Source organism: Homarus americanus, unplaced genomic scaffold, assembly GCF_018991925.1.
Source record: "Homarus americanus isolate GMGI-L3 unplaced genomic scaffold, GMGI_Hamer_2.0 scaffold25827, whole genome shotgun sequence".
In the NCBI taxonomy this organism is placed as follows: domain Eukaryota; kingdom Metazoa; phylum Arthropoda; class Malacostraca; order Decapoda; family Nephropidae; genus Homarus; species Homarus americanus.
This window is the reverse complement of record NW_024738300.1, coordinates 5,246,374-5,268,284: the sequence shown is the minus strand read 5'-3', so window position 1 is coordinate 5,268,284 and position 21,911 is coordinate 5,246,374. Positions and strand designations below refer to the sequence as shown.

General features: G+C 37.5%; 1 protein-coding gene across 1 annotated transcript in view; it reads right to left on the bottom strand.

Annotated features, from left to right (window-relative positions):
- LOC121873945 (probable glutamate receptor) overlaps positions 1-21,212 on the bottom strand; it is a 68,307-nt gene extending 47,095 nt beyond the window's left edge. Inside the window, exons 1-5 of the mRNA XM_042377823.1 lie at positions 21,166-21,212; positions 11,127-11,221; positions 949-1,073; positions 712-810; positions 303-526 (exon numbers count right to left, since the gene is read on the bottom strand). Coding sequence (XP_042233757.1) covers positions 303-526; positions 712-810; positions 949-1,073; positions 11,127-11,202 — 524 coding nt within the window. The 5' untranslated portion in view covers positions 11,203-11,221; positions 21,166-21,212. The remainder of the gene's footprint in view (positions 1-302; positions 527-711; positions 811-948; positions 1,074-11,126; positions 11,222-21,165) is intronic.
- Positions 21,213-21,911: the final 699 nt, after the last annotated feature.

Here is a 21,911-nt window from a genome sequence, read left to right as displayed (position 1 = left end):
CCCAAAACATACGTGAACAACCCGATTAAAAGAATCAACTTCATAAAAAGTGTTAATATATCTTCCTGCAGTTTGTCCAACCTACCAGTTCTGTATTTTTAAAGATATCTTGGTTTATATTTTAATTTCTCTCTACGTCCCTGTGTGTGTGTGTGTGTCTGTGTATGTTTGTGTGTGTGTGTGTGTGTGTGTGTGTGTGTGTGTGGGCGTGTGTGTGTTTGTTTGTGTATTTATTAATAATTAAATCGGTTTACTTCCTATTCATTTTTCTCTCCACTTGAAACTCACGTGAATCAGATTACCTGATATTTGCTGAAATGTCATTGACGATGGCTAACATGGCGTTCATCTTTGAGAATGTACCATGTAGGTGATGAAGCTCCGGAAGGGAGAGGCGGGTGACGGCGAGGAGCCTTACTGACCACACGAGGAGGCGGCTCTTGAAGGACCACTCAGCAAAGGCGGCAAAGAAGGCTGATTCGTCGCTGATGACCACAATAGTCGTTTGTGATGACAATTCCCGCAACTGTTAATGCCGTAATGATAGTATAGGAGTGATCTTTTCTGACTGTGACAATGATGTGAGTGGATACTTCCCCAAGTACCACTGTTAGAATGATTAACTTGTCTCGACAATAATTTAAGTGGGACTTACCGACTAAGTATATTAAATGACGTATTAACTATAATAGGAATATAAAAGATACTTGCCAACTTTATCACAATGATGAGGTGAGAAAACTGTTCCTCGTTGTCAGCTGTTACCTCAAAGATCCCAACACCTCCAGGGATCCGTAGATAATCTACCAACTATGAGAATACAACATTGGTCTCACATGCAGTATAATAGTATGTTATCTTAATTAAATGTTGTTGTATTAATGTTCACGGCCAATAATGTTAATGCATTGTGCCATAATTTGCGTAAGCTATAGCCAAATCACCTACACTGTAGACAGTGGAGGGGGAGGTGCTGCCATCCATGAGGAGAAAGACTGAATAATCGGAATACGTCACTGTCGCCATCACCGCCTCCACGAGCCCCACCACTGATGAAGGGCTGTCTTGTTTAGCTGTTAAAATATGCAGTTTAAATATATGTTGATACACTTGATGTACATTTTATACTAAATTTATAAAGTTGTAACGGTGTTAATTGCGCAACGCTTAGCACAATTGACTTGTAAGTTAGTGGTTCCTGGTTCGATTTCTTGGCAGGTGGAGACTAATGCGAAGCTTTTTTTTACTTATAGAATAAGCATTTTTCATGGGAAGGATGCTAAAATATCATATTTTCCTCCCTAAACTTGCTTATGGGGATTAGGTTAGGTTAGGTCAGGCCATTTCCTAAAAACGAGAAATAAAGAAAAATTTTCGCTACTCTATAATTATCACGATTTAATACTATATACATATATATATATATATATATATATATATATATATATATATATATATATATATATATATATATATATATATATATATATATATATATATATATATATATATATATATATATATATTGTTAAGATCACTTCCGTCCTATATACTTAAGGCCTTCAAAGCACTGGAATGTCACTTAATGCATATAATTTTCACCCAACAAACAACCAGAAATCCAGCACTGTGTCAGTGACCAAACACAATGCCAAAAAATTCCCATGGAAAAATACACCAAATGACCACATATATATTTTTTGACATAGGTCACTCAAAGTTATATTAACATGACAAAATAATTAGTGAAAGATGGTCCAATAGTAATGAAACAACACTTAACTAAAATTAAAAATGATTATTCCTTAACTTCCTTATTTATATGTCTTTTACACAAAAACACAAAACTGAAATAAAACTGAATAATGCAAACACTCCTACCCAAGAATATTTAGGGTAAATACATGCAAGCATCGGGTAAATACCTTTACAAGAAAAATTACAAAAGAAAATAACATTGAGTAACATAAACACTTCTACCTGAGAACACTTAGGGCAAAATCTATATTACTCTGGCAAATACCAGTCTTATCGAATACACAGCAACAACAAGAATCACAGGATCACCCGAAAAACCCCTGGTGCACCTCAGATAGAAGCAAGAAGGCAGTGGAAGGAGAAAAACCAGGAGCTTCTGTTCCTCGTGAAAGTAGAGAAAGACTGTCCGCCGTCCACGTCCCCCTGCTTAAACATCAAAACAGAGGAATATCAATATGTCCAGCATTTCCAACAAGTACCCTTACAAACAGTAGTTTCATAACCCTAATGGTTCCGTCTTCCCTCGAGGGAGGACGGTCCCCTACTCATTCTCACTCAACTCTCACATCGACAGGCCGTACTTACCAGAGCTATTTTATTTAGTAGGTAGGAGGTAGTAGGAAGCTACCAAACAGGGAGGTACTACCGCCTAGGAAGATATTGGAAGCATAATGCATTGTCTTATGGTAGACCCTGTTGTCATATGGCATTACGAAAATTGTGACCAAGTCCCTGGTTGCTGATCTATCTTTCTGCCTCATTTACACAATTGCAGGGTCTCAGCTGTCTCTCTTACTATTGACAACACAACAAATATAACCTTACTCATTCTTGATCTGTTTTATTCATTCTATTTTATTCTCCTATGTCAGTTGATATTAACATTGAAGGGGGGCCTTCTCGGATGGGTCCCACTGGTCGGGAAGGTTTTGGACCCCAGGGCCGACCTGATCATCATCAAGCTACTGGGGCCTCAGCTGACGCCACCGCGATTGCTGGAGGATCGGCTTTTTTCACACTTCATTTTTCCAACATTTGCGGCCTGAGATCCAATTTTTCTTCTGTGGAGCATCATCTATTAACTACTTCCCCCCGACCTATTACTATTAACCGAACTTCAACTGACCAAAGCAGCTTCACCCAAACCTTTTCAAGTCTCCAACTACAACCTTTTACCTCCTTCCGTTCTAAGGGTGGAGTATGCGCCTACAGCAACACACGTACACCTATGGCTCGACTCACGGAGCTTGAATCTACCCTTTATGATGTCATCTGGCTCAAAATAACTCTACCTACTGTGACTATTTTTCTTTGTTTTCTATACTGTTCTCCCAACTCTACCAACTATTTCGAACTCTTTGACTATCTCACTTCTTGCCATGAGTCATTCCTATCCACACACCCCAACACCGAGATCCTCTACCTAGGGGATTTGAATGTACATCACAGAGAGTGGCTTGGCTCTGCAAGGGATGACCCAGGTGGAGCTGAGGCACTCTCTTTTTCCCTACTTAATGATTTGGAACAAATAATCAAACACCCTACACGCGTTCCTGATAGACACGATCAACTTGCTAACAGTCTTGATCTTTGTTTTACCTCTAACCCCTCACACTATTCATACTAAATTTTTGCCCCCTTAGGGTCTTCTGATCACAACCTTATTTCTATTAAATCAAACTGGGTACGACCACCTCCCCCACCCCCCTCTAAACGTCAACTATGGCACTATCGGAGGGCAAGCTGGCAATCCTTGCCAGAATTTTTCACCGACTTTCCTTGGGATGAATGTCGCTTTTCCAATCGGGACGCCTTGGTATGTGCTGACAGCATTGCTGGTGTTATACAGGGTGGTATGAGTGCATTTATCCCATCTTCTACCAAAACTTTCACATTACAATCATGCTTTGATCGCTCCTGCTCTCTTGCTTGCAGGGTGAGAGATAGGGCATATCGAGCTATGAAACTATCTCCTCCTATTACCCACACCTCTTTCATTACTTCTAGGAATCGTTGTAAGGCTACTCTTCGTAGGGCCAAGCGGAATATTATTAAAAGAAAGACCGCTATCCTGACTAATTCTTCCTCTAGTAAATCCCTTTGGTCCTTAACTAAAAACATCTGTAATAACTTCTGCACTCCTTCTTTTCCTCCCCTCTTCCGACCTGATACCTCTGTAGCCAATTCTCCCCCTGACAAAGCCAACCTCTTTGGCACCTTATTCTCCTCTAATTTCACCTTAGACGATTCCCACTCTATCCCTCCTACCCCTGCACCTCCTACTGAACCTATGCACTTTCCTATACTCTCCACTCGCAGGGTTGCCGATGTGTTATCCAGGTTGGATTTGAGTAAGGCGCATGGACCGGACGGAATAACCCGTCGTCTTCTGAGGGAGTGTGCTGAAGCCTTGACCCTTGTGCCTGCTCGCCTCTGCCTCAAAACCCAAACTTTTCCTTCTGCTTGGAGGCATGCCTTGGTTCAGCCCATCCCGAAGAAGAGTGATCATTCTAATCCCTCTAACTATCGCCTCATTGCCCTAACTTCATCCCTCTCTAACATTTTCGAAACTATCTTGAACTCCCATTTTCTCCGTCACCTTGAACGCCATTCTCTTTTGTCGAATCACCAGTATGGCCTTCGCCAGGCGAGATCTACTGGTGATCTGCTCTCCTATTACACCTATCTTTGGTAATCCTCTCTTAGGGATTATGGGAAAACTTTCGTCGTGGCCCTCGACATCAAAGCATTTGACAGGGTATGGCATAAGTCTTTGCTATCTAAACTTCCCTCTTTTGGTTTCTCTCCCCCGCTTTGTTTTCTCATCTCTAGCTTCCTTGAGAACCGATCCATGGCAGTTGTTGTTGAGGGATCGATCTCTCGCTCTTTCTCTACCAGTAGTGGTGTCCCACAGTGTTCTGTTCTTTCACCTACTCTCTTCCTTCTTTTTATCTATGATTTACTTCACACTACAACTAATTCTATCCATTCTTACGCTGATGATTCTACTCTTCACTCTTCTTCACATTTTCCCCTTCCTTCTAACTCTCAAACTAGATCTGTTTCTAGAACTGATATCATTACTTCTATCAATGCGGATCTGTGCAGCATCTCTCAATGGGGAGGTACAAACTTGGTTAAATTCAATAGTAATAAACTCAATATTTACCAATTACACTTTGTAAATTTGACGATCTGCCGCTAATTACATTTCAGGACGCTATCATCCTGCCAAATTCCGAAATAAATATGTTAGGCCTCACCATTTCCTCCAATATGTCATGGAAATCGCACATCCTTAGTATAGCTAAAGCTGCCTCCCGAAAGTTGGGAATGCTGTACAGATGCCGTAGCTTCTTCACTTCTGAGCAGTTGCTCAAAGTATATAAGGGATTCATTCGTCCTAACTTGGAGTACTGCTCTCTTATCTGGGGTGGTTCTTATTCTGTCCAACTATTAGACAGGGTGGAATCAAAGGCATTTCGTCTTATTAACTCTCCTCCTTTAGTCGACAATCTCTCTTCCCTTTCTCTTCGCCACAATGTTCCTTCACCCTCTTTCTTGCAGGTACTTTAACGGGCAATGTTCGGTGGATTTGGCATCCTGTGTACCGCAGGCAAGGCGGTGGGCTCGTAACACACGTCTTGCCCGCGGTGCCCACCGTTTCTCTGTTGATGTCGGTCACACGAGAATAACCCATTATAGTACCCCCTTCTTTCTTGACACAGCCAAACGGTGGAATGCTCTGCCTTCTTCTGTTCTTCCATACTTATACAATCTGTCTCACCATAAAAAGCTGGTTTTCCGGTATCTTCGTGGTGTAGATTAACACAGTATAACCTTTTTTTGTATTTTTTTTCGCCCCCCAGGACCCGTTGTGGGTCGTTTGACCTGTGCTCGGGTTGGATAATTCCCATAAAAAAAAGCCTCCGTCCTCATTTAACACTCATAGCTACAGTGATTAAATTACAGTGATAATCCTTTTTGAAAGTGTACATAGAAACCTTTTATAATAAAATCAACGAAAAAGAACATAAAGGATTTCACTACAGAAGATCCAATATTCTTTGATCTATATTTTAGTATGTCTAAAATATAAGGTAACTTGCTTCACAAGCGATTGTTACAAGCTGTGACAACCCAGGAAGTTTGTTACATATATAACGACTTCACAAGTAGCTGTTTTATTCACGGTAACAGTTACCTCAGCAAACACACAGTTATTAAAGGTAGAGAATATATACTGTATATTCTCCCTGTTCCTGTGATAGCTTGAAGCTTATCGTTACAAGTGGAGAAAACAATAAAATAATACACATATCAAGTGATGAAAAAATTAAAGAAAATGTATATATATATATTATATATATATATATATATATATATATATATATATATATATATATATATATATATATATATATATATATATATATATATATATATATATATATATATATATATATATATATATGCTGATAACCACAAGGAAAGAAGAAAACACGAAGTTCCCAAGCGCTTTCGTGTAATTCACATCTTCAGGGGTGAGTACAGACTAGAGAGAGTAATACAAATCAAGGTGTATATATACAGAGGAGGGTGAGACCAGGTCCACAATGGTCAGGTATTAGGTAATGACCCTACTAATCTTTAAATAGCACACAACGGTTGGTGGTCAGGTCAGATGGTCAAGTGACCCGGCCTTCTCACCTGATCACAAATCTTCTTAATTACAAAATTGTCCAGCTTGTACATGCCGTTACTCAAATTCATGTTGGATGCTTCGGTATGTTTAATAAGACTAGATTCTATGATGTTCCTACTATCAATTGAATTACATGGTAATATTGAGGAGGCATTATCCCAGTCAATGCAATGCTTGTTATCCCTCAGTGATTTACTTGCATATATATATATATATATATATATATATATATATATATATATATATATATATATATATATATATATATATATATATATATATATATATATATATATATTGATTGTGTGTAGAAGTTCGCATGCTTTATTAGGCTAATGAAATATTTATATATATATATATATATATATATCTATATATATCTATATATATCAATCTCAGAATCAAACAACATAAGTACAATATCAGAACAGCATCTGAAAGCAGTGCCTTGTTCGTTCATGTTAGGAATAATAATCATCCCATTGCTTGGAAAAAAAGCTTGGAAGTATTCAAATCATCTTGTGTCACAGAAAGACTTCTGGTTGAAGCTAGTTTGATTAAGGAATTAAAATCAATAAGCCTTAGTGATGGTCAGTTCAAAACTGATTTTATGTTACATAAATTTATTTGTCAGTAGCCCAAGGTTAAAAATGCTTTGAAAACCTTTGATCTAGATGTATGATAGTTATTTAGTGGGTCCCTTATTTTTTGACCTGACCTGACTAGTCACGTCACTTCCCTTCTCTTAAGCTTCTCTACGCGTGTGTTGGTGTGGGGATTAGTGGATGACATCATTATGACCTGACCTCATGTTTTTAAGGTCACCCTGTATATTTAAGCCTCTCTCTGTCCATGTAATCCAGTGGCTTCTGAAGATGTCTTGAATAAAGACGAAAGCTAAGGTGCTCCGTTGTTTCCCTTTTGCCGTGTGTTTTTATCAAGATATATATATATATATATATATATATGTAACCGGTCGGAATTACTGGACCTTTAATTTCTCACTTGATTTGGGGTTTATTAATTATTAGATGGTCATTGCAGTGGAAGCGCCCCTTTGAGAAAAATCCCCAACCAGCACAAGAACACTTAAATTTACTAACAAAATGAATTTCCGTGACCCGTGGAAGGATAGCGTCTGTGACTGCGATGAATGAGACACACTGTAAAATTTAGACACTTATATTCCCTCCAACACTACAGACACAATCAAATAATGGTACACCAACATATGCTCACCTCTTAACCTGAACTTAAAACACTACTCTGGGGAATAAGAGTTAGACATGATATTAAAATTATTAGAAACTCAGACAATGCCTCATTAGACAACAATAAATTCAAGTATTAAGAAATGTTGCTTGCACACATGAAACAGGCCTTCAGGGCTTTCAACAAAATAATATCAATCACTGAGGATATGGTATAAAAAAATAAGAAATTATTAATTCCACCATGAATAGGCCTAAAGGGCACTCAATAGAATTATGTTACACCACCAGATGCAGGCCTTAAGGGTTTCAACAAAATAATATCAATCACTGAGAAAATGGTATTAAAAAAATAAGATATTAATAACTCTACAATGAATAGGCCTTCAGGGCACTCAACAAAATTATATTACCCCAACAGATACACACCTCCTAACCTAACTTAAACACTACTCTGGGGAACAAAGGTTATACCTGAGATTGAAATTATAAAGAAATATTAAATGCATTAAAGGAACTAAATCACAGTATCACTTACAACATAAGGGAGAAAACTCATCTGGAAAACAGTTCCCTCATTCTCTGGTTTCAATTAGTGACACAAACATTAAAAACAATACTATCACAATTGTTTAAGAAATATTAATTACACACAGCAAGACAATATCAGTAACTGAAAAAATATTATCACTAGATTAAGAAGTTACCGAGTCCACCAATACCCGTAAACACATGCTCCCTAACCTAACACATAGATTCCACCTGCACTCCGTAGTTTTTTAAGGCACAACCAACAGGCACCCAACAGGCACCCGTAGTTTAAGGCCCAAGCCAGCCTTTCTCGACCTTGGAAATGTACCTCTAAGTTCCACTGGACTCTTGGTCCCAGTGTGTGACCCTGTATCACTCAGCTGGCTTCACTTTACCCCCAGTACATCCCTGAAACGGAAGGAAGTATGCCAATCAGACCTTGTACAGTTGAGAGAAGCTTTAGCCTCCCGTTTGCAAAAGGTTTTCACTAAGCTGCTTGAATATATGTGGTATTGTGAGCCGAGGTAGAGGAGAGCTGATGACCCCAAACGATCGTCACGTCGTTAGTTGGGCACCCAGACGGCTAGGTTCACTCCAACTCTCACCATACTCAACAGGTGGCTCAAACCCAGGTCAGTGGACGGTCATACAGCTCGTTTCACCATTCGTCTCATACCGCCAGCGGACGTCATCATACGGCGTGGGGTCTACAGAACCTTCATCTGATGTTAAATATATTAAGGAACCAAGTCACGCGATCCGTCTCTCCTGGGTACAGCACAGAGGTGGTCCTTGACCTCTCTCACAACTCCCCAGCCACGCTTGCTCACTGGTTCACGCTTTTCAGGAGTGACTTTTTTACCAGACGATTAACAGCTTAATTAGGACGTACTCAACATTTTCAGACCGGGAAACGATCTATAATAATTTCAAATTCAATAATAGTCCCTTAACTTCATGAGTCGCATCATTATTAATTCGGTAAACTACATTCAATATCGTATAGGCTAGTTCCAAAAGCTCTCACTACGTGCAGGAGCGCTCTTTTCCCTCAGACTACCTTGAAAACAGTCTCTCCCATGGCGTAGCGTTTGATATCACACTGAAATTTCTGAATATTACATATATATATACATATATATATATATATATATATATATATATATATATATATATATATATATATATATATATATATATATATATATATATATATATATTCAACGACCTCACCAGCCAGGACTCGAAACCTAGACCTTATGCGTGTGACCAGGGAACGCTACCGGCCATGCCACAAGGACACTAAAAGCAATCCTAGGCTATGTTATATTTTACACAAAGCCTGTTCATCGAGCTGATGGTGCCGTGATCCTCCCATATGGGATTGCCCGTGCCACTTATGTGGTGGGAGTAGCATTTTACCGAATCCAGCTGGTATGTAATATGAGGAACCATATATACATCATTTTATTCCATATAACACGCGGACTTGAACATATAATCAACTACCTCACCAGCCAGGAATCGAACCCTAGACCTTATGCGTGTGACCAGGGAACGCTACCGACCATGGCACATAAGTGGCATGGGCAATTCCCAATGGGAGGTTCACGGCGCTATCAGCTCGATGAACAGGCTTTGTGTGAAATATAACATAGACTAGGATTGCATTTAGTGTCCTTGTGGCATGGTCGGTAGCGTTCCCTGGTCACACGCATAAGGTCTAGGTTTCGAGTCCTGGCTGGTCAGGTCGTTGATTATATGTTGTATATAATGTAGATCCACAATGAAAACGTGGATAAGATAAATCTTGATAAAATTCCACAGGAAAGGGGAAACAATGGGGCACCTTAGCTTTCGTCTTTATTCAAGACATCTTCAGAGGCAACTGAATTACAAGCACCGAGAGAGGCTTAAGAACATAGGGTAACCTTACTAAACATGAGATCAGGTCATAAATACGACATCCACTAATCAGCACACCAACACCATCACAAACACACAAAGGAGCTAAAGAGAGAGGGCGACGTAACTGGTCATATTAAGTCAGGTAAAAAATATGAGACCCACTAATCATCTATCCTACTTCTAACTCGAATGCTTTCAAAGCATTTTTAACCTTGGGCCATTGACAAGTAAATTTGAGTAACATTTTATCAATTTTGTACTGACCATCACTAAGGTTTATAGAATTCAATTCCCTAATCAAACTAGCTTCAACCAGAAGTCTTTCTGTGACACATGATGATTTATACACTTCTAAGCTGTTTTCCCAATCTATGGGATGATTATTGTTCATAACATGGACGAACAGTTCATGTAGTGTTTATGACCTGACCTCATATTTAGTAAGGTCACCCTGTGTTCTTAAGCCCCTCTCGGTCCTTGTATTTCAGTTGCCTCTGAAGATGTCTTGAATAAAGACGAAAGCTAAGGTGCTCCATTGTTTCCCTTTTCCTGAGTGATTTTATCAAGGATATATACAGCTGCAGGTTTTGCACTTATTAATTTACCATAAGAAAAATAGTCCTGTACTATGTGAACAACTCGTTACATGAAATCTCTGAAGTTTTCGGTATTTTCTTGCACGAATTCACAAACAGCCTATTAGCGATCGTGTGTCTAAAGATGGCATATATATATATATATATATATATATATATATATATATATATATATATATATATATATATATATATATATATATATATATATATATATATATATATATATATATATATATATTTATATATATAATAGTTTGTATCTATTCCTTTGTCATTTTGTTTCATTTACGGCGAGAAGGAGAACACCATGAGTTTTAGATTGTTCACACCAGTAGTATACAGTACTATGGTTAAACTCAGTAGTAAGATAAAGGTTAACAATAGTAACAGCATGAGATGCCTTTGTTTACTTACCATCTGGTGTTGGTAACAGGAGGACTCCTCCACACAACCCAGCAGCCACCAACAACACCAGGGACGTCACTACCATCACCGCCTCTCTAATATAACTGGAAGTAAAGTACACAAATGTAGGGATAACAATTTTGGTTTTGTAAATACATGAGCATCTCGTTTTATGCTATTTTTTTTGTATATCCATTATGTACTGTGTTGCTTATGTATGCGGTCGCTTATTTTTTTCTGGGTTCAAAATAGTCTGCCAAATATCCGTTAATCATTAACGCAGTAATTTTTTGTGCTGTTTCCCATTCTTATTTATTTTATTTTTTAATTATTATTATAAATTATTTAAGATACACTACAAACGGCAAGCAACGTCTACATTAGAATTAGACAGGTTACGGGATGACAGGCAAATTTTTTTGTGAACTAGTAAAAATCATTTTGTAATATAATTAAGCTTAATAACTTTTTGATAACACATACAAACACACACACACCTCTTTACCTAAACCAAAGGCAGAAGAGTAAGTCAAGTCTAGAATTTCAGGATTAAAATAAATTCAACAAAAATTTATTTAAATTTATTTAATAATAAACAGAAATATTTAACGTCAAAATCTTCATCTTCCTAAAATAGTGAATACAGGATTAGTTCCAACACAGAGGGAACAGAAGAAGGACATCCAGAACATTTTTTAACACATTGTCACTGACACATTGTAGTGACTGTTACAGCTGCAGGTCTCGCACTTATTAATTTACCCTAAGAAAAATAGTCCTGTACTATGTGAACAACTCGTTACATGAAATCTCTGAAGTTTCGGTATCTAAAAATGGAATATATATATATATATATATATATATATATATATATATATATATATATATATATATATATATATATATATATATATATATATATATATATATATATATATATATATATATATATATGCAAGTAGGTGCGCGTGATCTAGGTATATGCTGATAACCACAAGGAAAGAAGAAAACACGAAGTTCCCAAGCGCTTTCGTGTAATTCACATCTTCACGGGTGAGTACAGACTAAAGAGGAGTACAAAACAAGGTGTATATATACAGAGGAGGGTGAGACCAGGTCCACAATGGTCAGGTACTAATCTTTAAATAGCATGGCAACGGTCGGTAGTCAGGTCAGAGGGTAAGGTGACCCAACCTTCTCACCTGGTTACAAATCTTCTTAATTACAAAATTGTCCAGTTTGTACATGCCATTACTCAAATTCATGTTGAATGCTTCTGTATGTTTAATGCGACTAGATTCTATGATGTTCCTACTATCAATTGAATTACAAGGTAATATTGAGGAGGCATTATCCCAGTCAATGCAATGCTTGTTATCCCTCAAATGAACAAACAGAGCATTGGATTCCTTGTGGTTATCAGCATATATATATATATATATATATATATATATATATATATATATATATATATATATATATATATATATATATATATATATATATATATATATATATATTCATGTAGATCACAATGAAAGAAAACGTTTTTTAAGATCACCCTGTATGTTAAGCCTCTCTCTGTCCATGTAATCAGTTGCCTCTGAAGATGTCTTAGACAAAGACGAAAACAAAAGGTGCTCCGTTGTTTCCTTTTCCCGTGTGATTTTATCAAGATATATATATATATATATATATATATATATATATATATATATATATATATATATATATATATATATATATATATATATATATATATATATAACGATGCCACTAGATTATCTTGTTGTCGAGGCTTGGGGATCACCAGCCAGCTTTGCTCTCCTCAGAATTTTTCTGAGTTGTTAAACAATCCACAGTAGTCAATGTGTTGTGCATCATTGTAATAAGTTGTAAGCAATTGGAGAAGAAATATTGCCCGACCCTCTTGTTCTGCATGTGATGGTCATAATTTAGGTTAAAAAAACGTGGTACAGAAGGTTCACAAACCATTGAGGTCATAGAGAACTTTGGCTCCATAATCGGAACGTCCAGTACGCGAAATGTTGAATATTTTGTAAGAGACTTGGGGTTGTAGGGCTTGGTTCTGACGTTACCATCCTGAAGCCAGCGGTGTATCCACCTATACACGGTGGACACGCTGGTGTTGGTAACTCGAGCAACAGCACGTATGGACATGCCGCCCGCCCACAGTCGCACAAAATTAGCGCGCTCGCTCTCACCTGTTGGATGATACTTGCAGCGCGACTTCATTATATTTGTCTGTGAAGAATGAATGAAGTACAATGTCAGCCAAAGTCTTATGAATTCGTAAACAATATGGCAGATTTGAATACTTAAAATGCAATTGCTGTTCCAAATGATCAACATATATTACTGTAGTTTGTTACATGCTTAGGAAAACAGCATCGTGGCTTAACAATTGTCTATATACTTATGATTGTCCTGTTTCCCTCACCTTCACATACTTTCATATAATGGGCCACATAGTCTGTGCTCTGTGATGGAATTTGTATAAGTACTGCATATTCGGGCGGGAAACTATTTACTGTTAATTCATTAATATTGACAGTGAAATTTGTTGTGATAAACTACTCAAAGAGAGTGAATGTTTTTTTTTGATAGGTCAAGTATTTGTTTTTACACTAGACATAATTTTCCTAAATTATGAAAGATATTAATATTATGCGTTTTAAGAATTTAGAATATATCTCTTTCCTTAAACAGTAGCAAAGTCTTTGTAAACTCTCAAAGTGTGAAAACATGCACAGTGATTGATTGATTTGTTGATAATGACTATTTGACACCAGAAATAAAAATCACAAGTTTATTTATTTGTTTATTTATTTTTTTTACGGGGAATAGCTCACCCGGAAACAGGTCATCGATCCACAACGGGACCTAGAGAGCGAAAAAAATAAGTGTAAAAGAAAAAGAAATATGATATATATTATTTTAATCTACACCACGAAGATGCCGGAAAACCAGCATTTTGGAGTAAGGAAAGAAGGATGTACAATAACGGGCTATTCTAGTGTGACCGACATCCACAGAGAAATGGTGGGCACCGCTGGCACGATGAGTGTTACGAGCCCAAGGCCTTATCGGCGGTACACAGCATGCCAAATCCACCGAACATTGCCCATTAAAGTACTTGTAAAAGAGAGAGAGGGAAGCAATATTGCGGCGAAGAGAAATGGAAGAGAAATTATAAACCAAAGGAGGAGAGTTAAACTTGAAGCAACTGCTCAGTAGTGAAGTAGCTACGGCATCTGTACAGCATTCCTAGCTTCCGGGAGGCAGCTTTGGCAATGTTGTGGATGTATGGCTTCCATGACATATTAAAGAAATGGTGAGACCTAGCATTACTATTTTAGAATTTGGCAGAACGGTTGTGTAGTGAAATGTGATTGGTGGGAGATCATTTAATTTTGGAAGTGTAATTGGTAAATACTGTGTTTTATTACTGTTGAATTTAACCAAGTTTCTACCTCCCCATTCAAAGATGCTGCAGAGATGAGCATTGATAGGTAAAATGTTATTAGCTCTAGAAACAGATCTAGTGTGAGAATTAGGGGAAGGGAAAAAATGTGAAGAAAAGTGAAGAGTAGAATTATCAGCGTAAGAATGGATAGAATTAGTCGTAGTGTGAAGTAAATGATTGATAAAAAGAAGGAAGAGATTAGGTGAAAGAACAGAACCCTGTGGAACAGCACTATTGATAGAAAAAGAGCGAGAGATCGATCCCTCGACAACAACTGCCATAGATCGGTTCTCAATGAAGCTAGAAATTAGAGAACAAAGTGGGGGAGAAAAACCATAAGAGGGGAGTTTAGATGGCAAAGACTTGTGCCTACCCTGTCAAATGCTTTGGAGATGTCGAGGGCTACGACGAAAGTTTTCCCATAATCCCTAAGAGAGGATGACCAAAGATGGGTACAATAGGAGAGCAGATCACCAGTAGATCTCGCCTGGCGAAAGCCATACTGGTGATCCGACAAAAGAGAAAGGCGTTCAAGGTGACAGAAAATGAGAGGTTAAGACAGTTTTGAAAATCTTAGAGAGGGATGAAGTTAGGGCAATGGAGCGATAGTTAGAGGGATTGGAATGGTCACCCTTCTTCGGGATGGGTTGAACCGAAGCATGCTTCCACAAATGAAAACTTTGGGTTTTGAGGCAGAGGCGAGCAAGCACAGGAGCTAGAATTTCAGCACACTCCCTTACAATACGAGGGGTATTCCGTTCGGTCTATGCGCCTTACTCACATCCAACCTGGATAACACACCAGCAACCCTACGAGTGGAGATATAGGAAAGAGCATAGGTTCCGCAGGAGTTGGCTATAGAGTTATCATGTCGGAGGAAAGGATGAAAAGAGGAAGTACAGAAGTTATTACAGATGTTTTTGATTAACGACCACAAGGATTTACTAGAAGAAAAGTTAGTAAAGTCAGCGGTCTTTCTTATTTATAAAATTGCGCTTGGCCCTACGAAGAATAACTTTACAACGATTCCTAGAAGTAATGAAAGAGGAATGGGTAATAGGACAAGAAGATAGTTTCATAGCTTGATATGCCCTATCTCTCTTCCTGCGTGCACGAGAACAGGAGCGATCAAACCATGATTGTAAAATGAAACTTTTGGAAGAAGATGGGATAAATGCACTCATACCACCTTGTATAAGCCCATCAATGCTGTCAGCACATACCGAGGCGTCCCTAGTTGAAAAGCAACATTCATCCCAAGGAAAGTCAGAGAAGAATTCTCGCAAGGATTGTCAGTTTGCCCTCCGATAGTGCCATATTTGGCGTTTAGATGGAGTGGGGGAGGTGGTCGTGTCCAGTTTGATTTAATATAAATAAGATTGTGACCGGAAAACCCTAAGGAAGCAGAAACTGAGTATGAATAGTGTGTGGGGTTAGAGGTAAAACAAAGATCAAGAATGTTAGTATGTTGATGGTGTCGATCTGGAGCACGTGTAGAGTGTTTAATTATTTGTTCCAGATCATTAAGTAAGGAAAAATAGTACCACAGCTCCACCTGGGTCATCTCTTGCAGACCCAAGCCACTCTCTGTGATGTACATTGAAATCACCTAGTTAGAGGATCTCAGTGTTGGGGTGTGTGGATAGCAACGACTCGTAGCAAGAAGTGAGATAGTCAAAGAGTTCCAAATAGCTGGTTGAGATGGGAGACCAGTATAGGAGCATGTAAAAACATTGATGAGAATATTGACTGTTTGACTTTGTTATGTTGGGGAGAAGAATAATGAATATATGAACACACAATAGTAGGTTTCCTATAAATACTAACTAAAGGTGTTTACCTACTCTGTGGATCACACTGTCTAGGAATGATAATTTACAGTCACTTTTTAATTCCACAGGGAATTTCATGGAAGGGACCAAGTTGTTAAGTAGTGGTGGAAAACTTTTAAGTCCTCATTACATGGTCAAATATATATTATATCATCTACTGTACATATCTAAACCAAACTGTAGAAGATTGTAAAATATTACTTAGTAGTTACTTCTCAAAAAGTTTCAGAATAAAGTTGCTTAACACTGTCAGTAGTAACAATAAATAATCTTGTCTCATACCGAATATGTTAACATGAATTTGAGTAATGACATTTATTGTGCAATTGGATAATTTTGTCATTAAAAAGATTTTTAACCATGTGAAAGAGTTGGGAAACTACATAATGCCTTAAATATGGTGGACACCTGCTGTCCCTAGGGACATGATAGCATTCTCCTTTACTGTATATATTGGCCTTGTAATTAATTACAATGTACTCCTTAGTCCGTACCCAGCCCACAAGATGTCAATTATACGAAAGCGCTTGGGAACTTCGTGATTTCTTATTGCCAATGTGGTTATCGGCATATATATATATATATATATATATATATATATATATATATATATATATATATATATATATATATATATATATATATATATATATATATATATATATATATATATATGCTGATAACCACAAGGAAAGAAGAAAACACGAAGTTCCCAAGCGCTTTCGTGTAATTCACATCTTCAGGGGTGAGTACAATCTGTCCTCACCCCTGAAGATGTGAATTACACGAAAGCACTTGGGAACTTCGTGTTTTCTTCTTTCCTTGTGGTTATCAGCATATACCTGGATCAAGCGCAACTACATTGATTTACTTGCATATATATATATATATATATATATATATATATATATATATATATATATATATATATATATATATTTCCTTAGCCCAATAGCGGTTAGCGTTCCCCGGTCACAGTCATGGGCTCGTGGGCCGTGGGTTCGAATCCTGGTGGGTTGAGGTGTTGATTGTATGTAGAAGTCTGCGTGCTTTATTGGGCTAAAGAAATATATATGGATCCTCGTGTTTAGAAGCCGGATTTGGTAAAACGTTACTCTGACCACCTACGTGATACGGGTAGTCCCCATTAGAGGTTCACGGCGCCTTAAGCTCTTTGAACAGGCTTTGTGCGAAATATAACAAAGTCTAGGACTGCTTATAGTATCCTGGTGGTCCAGTGGTTAGCGTTCCCGGTCACAGTCGTGGGCCGTGGGTTCGAATCCTGGCGGGTTGAGGTGTTCATTGTGTATATATATATATATATATATATATATATATATATATATATATATATATAGGAGTCTGCAATATGCCGGTTGGCCTGTGCATGGCAGCTCCTGTCGAGAGTTACAACCACTCTCCATCATCCATGAACCTATCTAGCCTCCTTTTGAAATTTCCAGAGTTCCAGCAGTTACTACAAAGTTGGTAAGCTTGTTCCACTCGTCCACCACCCTATTTGTGAACCAGTTTCTTCCTATCTCCCTCCTAAACCTAACCTTATCCAACTTAAATCCGTTGCTCCGAGTCCTATCCTGCTCGGATATTATAAGAACTTTATCTATATCCCCTTTATTGATTCCTTTCACCGACTTAAATACTTCTATCATATCTCCCCGCACTCTTCGTCTTTCTAGGGAATGCAAGTTAAGTTTCTTTAACCTATCCTGATATGGAAGGTTTCTAAGTCCCGGAATCATTTTTGTCATTCTTCGCTGCACCGACTCTAGTGAAATTACATCCATTCTATAATAGGGGCACCAGAACTGAATCGCATAATCGAGGTGCGGCCTGACTAAGCGCAAGATATAGTTACAGCAGGCCTCACTCTTTTACTTACACTTCTAGATATAAAACCCAACACTCTGTTTGCCTTATTTCGAGAACATTAACGCGCTGTTTTCTAGGCCGTAGGTCGGAGCTTACTAAGTACTAGGTCTCTTTCACAAAATGACTTCTCTAGGTTGATGTTGTTAAGGCTGTATACATTATAAGTATTTGTTCTTCCAATATTAAGTACGCTGCACTTGCTGGTGTTGAATTTAATTTGCCATTTTTCAGACCACCCCTGCAGTTTATTTTGATCCTCCTGTAATGCATTTGCATCCTGCCCTGAATTAATTTGCCGCCCTATTTTGGTGTCATCCGCAAACTTGCTTATGTCACTGCTGATCCCAGTATCTAGATCGTTTATGTAGATTATGAACAAGAGTGGGCCTAGTACTGACCCTTGGGGAACCCCACTGGTTACACGGCCCCACTCAGATTTAACACCATCTACGCTGACCCTCTGCGTTATATCGGTGAGCCATGATTTTATCCAATTTAAAACTTTCCCCTCGATACCATGAGCCTTAATTTTTCTCAGAAGCCTCTAATGCGGTACTCTGTCAAATGCTTTGCTAAAGTCTAAGTAAATAACATCGTAATTTTCGTCATTATCTACTACCTCGAAGACTTTCCTAAAAAATGTCAGCAGATTTGTTAGACAAGATTTTCCCTTTGTAAACCCATGTTGAGAGTTGTAGATTAATTTGCTTTTCTCTAAATGCGATCGGATGCTATCTGCTATAATTGATTCAAGAAATTTCCCCACTACTGACGTCAAACTGATCGGCCGTTAATTTGACGCTGATGCTCTGTCTCCCTTTTTGAATATGGGTACTACATTTGCCTGTTTCCACAAGTCTGGCACAACTCCGGTGTCTAATGATTTTGTAAATATATTTACAAGGGGTCCGCTAATCTGTTCCCTACACTCTTTCCAGACTAGGGGAAAATTTCCTCGGCATCCGGCCTGGGGATTTTGTGTTCTTTTAGTTTGTGTATCTTCTTAAGAACATCCTCTTTTCTGATAGTGATATTCACATCTTCAGGGGTGAGTACAGACTAAGGAGAAATACTTGACAAGGCTTATATATACAGTAGAGGAGAGTGAGACCGTAGATGTCCACAATGGTCTGGTTATTAGGCAGTGACCCTACAAATCTTCATAAACACAGGAGCTGTCCGTTGTCAGGTCATAGGGTAAGGTGACCCAACCTTCTCACCTGGTTACAAATCTTCTTAATTACAAAATTATCCAGTTTGTACATACCATTACTCAAATTCATGTTGACGAATTCGGTATGTTAATGAGACTGGACTCTATAATGTTCCCACTGACAATTGAATTACAAGGTAGTATTGAGGAGGCATTATCCCAGTCAATGCAATGCTTATTATCTCTCATATGAATGAACAAGGCATTGGATTCCTGGCCTGTCCTAACACTATATTTATGCTGTTTAAGTTAGTTACAAGATCCTTACCTGTCTGGTCTAAGTAGAACATACTGTATTACATTCCTTGCAAGGAACATTGTAAATGCAGTCGCCTGCATTGTTGGGGGAGTTCTAGATTAATATTTGTTTTACAGTGCATGAGCTATTAAATGCCACATTAACGTTCCAGGTTTTCAGTTGTAAAGGAATTTGAGAAATTTTTTTGTGAAATGGTAATACTAAGAGATTCTTATGGTCATGGGTGGGCTTAGGGTCGGTTCTATAAAAAATTTCTTAGTAAAGTTAAGGCATTTGTCTATAAAAGACCTAAGGTACTTAAGGTTCAAGCCAATATTATAGATATATTTATATTCCTCATCAATGAATTCCGGACTCCAAATTCTTAGAGCACGTAAAAACATTGATGAAAATACTGACTGTTTGACTCTATTATGGTGGGCAGAATAATAATGAATGTATGAACACACATTAGTAGGTTTCCTATAAATACTGAACGTAAAGGTGTTACCTATTCTGTGGATCAGACAGTCTAGGAATGGTAATTTACAGTCATGCTCTAATTCCACAGTGAATTTGATCGAGGGGGCTAAGTTGTTAAGTTGTCGTAAAAAAGCTTTTAGGTCCTCATTACATGGCCAGACATATTACATCATCTGCATATCTAAACCAGACTGCTGAAGGTGGTAAAATATTGCTTAATAGTTTCTTCTCAAAGAATTCCATATATAAGTTGCTTAATCCTGGTGAAAGCGGATTACCCATTGTCATACAAAATTTTTGAGCATAACATTCTCCATTGAATTCAAATTTACAATCCTTAATACATAGTTTGATGAGTTCGATGAAGTCGTCTTTCGAGACGGGCAATGAAATATTGTCCAGGGAATCTGGGAGGAACTCCAGTAAATCATCAACTGGGACCTTTGTAAAGATTGCTATAACAACGAAACTGACCAGTTTAAAATCAGAATTAATGTGTAAGTTATTGAGTTTATCAACCAGATCCATATTATTCTTAATATGGATCTGCCCACCATAATAGAGTCAAACAGTCAGTATTTTCATCAATGTTTTTACGTGCCTTGAGAATTAGGTGGAATTATATATATATATATATATATATATATATATATATATATATATATATATAATATATATATATATATAAAATATATATATATATATATATATATATATATATATATATATATATATATATATATATATATATATATATATGTATATATATATATATACACGTGTTTGTGTATGTATGTGTGTGTTAGGAGTGTTATATATATATATATATATATATATATATATATATATATGTGTGTGTGTGTGTGTGTGTGTAAAGAAGGAAAACACAGAAACCAGACTCTTACAGACAAGGGTAGCGGAGAGATGCAGGTCGACTGATGTCACTAGAGGAAAGTAAGTATGGGTGAAGACTGAATCAAGAACTTCAGCACAGCTGGTTTTATTAGGGAAGTGAACAAAAGGCTATCATGATATTGGCTAACTCCATGAAAAGGAACCAGTTTCAGAAAGCACTGATTGGTCAACGGCAGAAGAGTATGCGACTGAGGATTTACCTCTCAATAGGTTACGATGAATAGTTCAGTGAGGCATTGTGTGTTATTGAGCACGATTGGTGGGGCGTTTTTTGCTATTAACACTAATTATTCCTTCCCATTCGATCATATATATATATATATATATATATATATATATATATATATATATATATATATATATATATATATATATATATATATATATATATATATATATATATATATATATATATTTATATATATATAGAAAGCAAAGAAGCATGTTTGTGTGTTTGATTGTTTGTAAGTCCGCACGAGAATCTCGGAAACTACTTTACCGATCTGTAGTGATGATGGATGTTGTTATATGTAGTGATGATGGATGGTGTTATATGTAGAGGTGGTGGTGACGGTGGTAGTGACAGTGGTAGTGGTGGTGATAGCGGCATGTTTGTGGTGATAGTGGTGGTGGTAGAGACTGGTTGATAGTAGTGGTAATGATGGTGGAGGTAATGATGGTGGTGGCAGTAGTGGTGGTTGTGATGATGGTGGTAGTAGTGATGGTAGTGATGGTA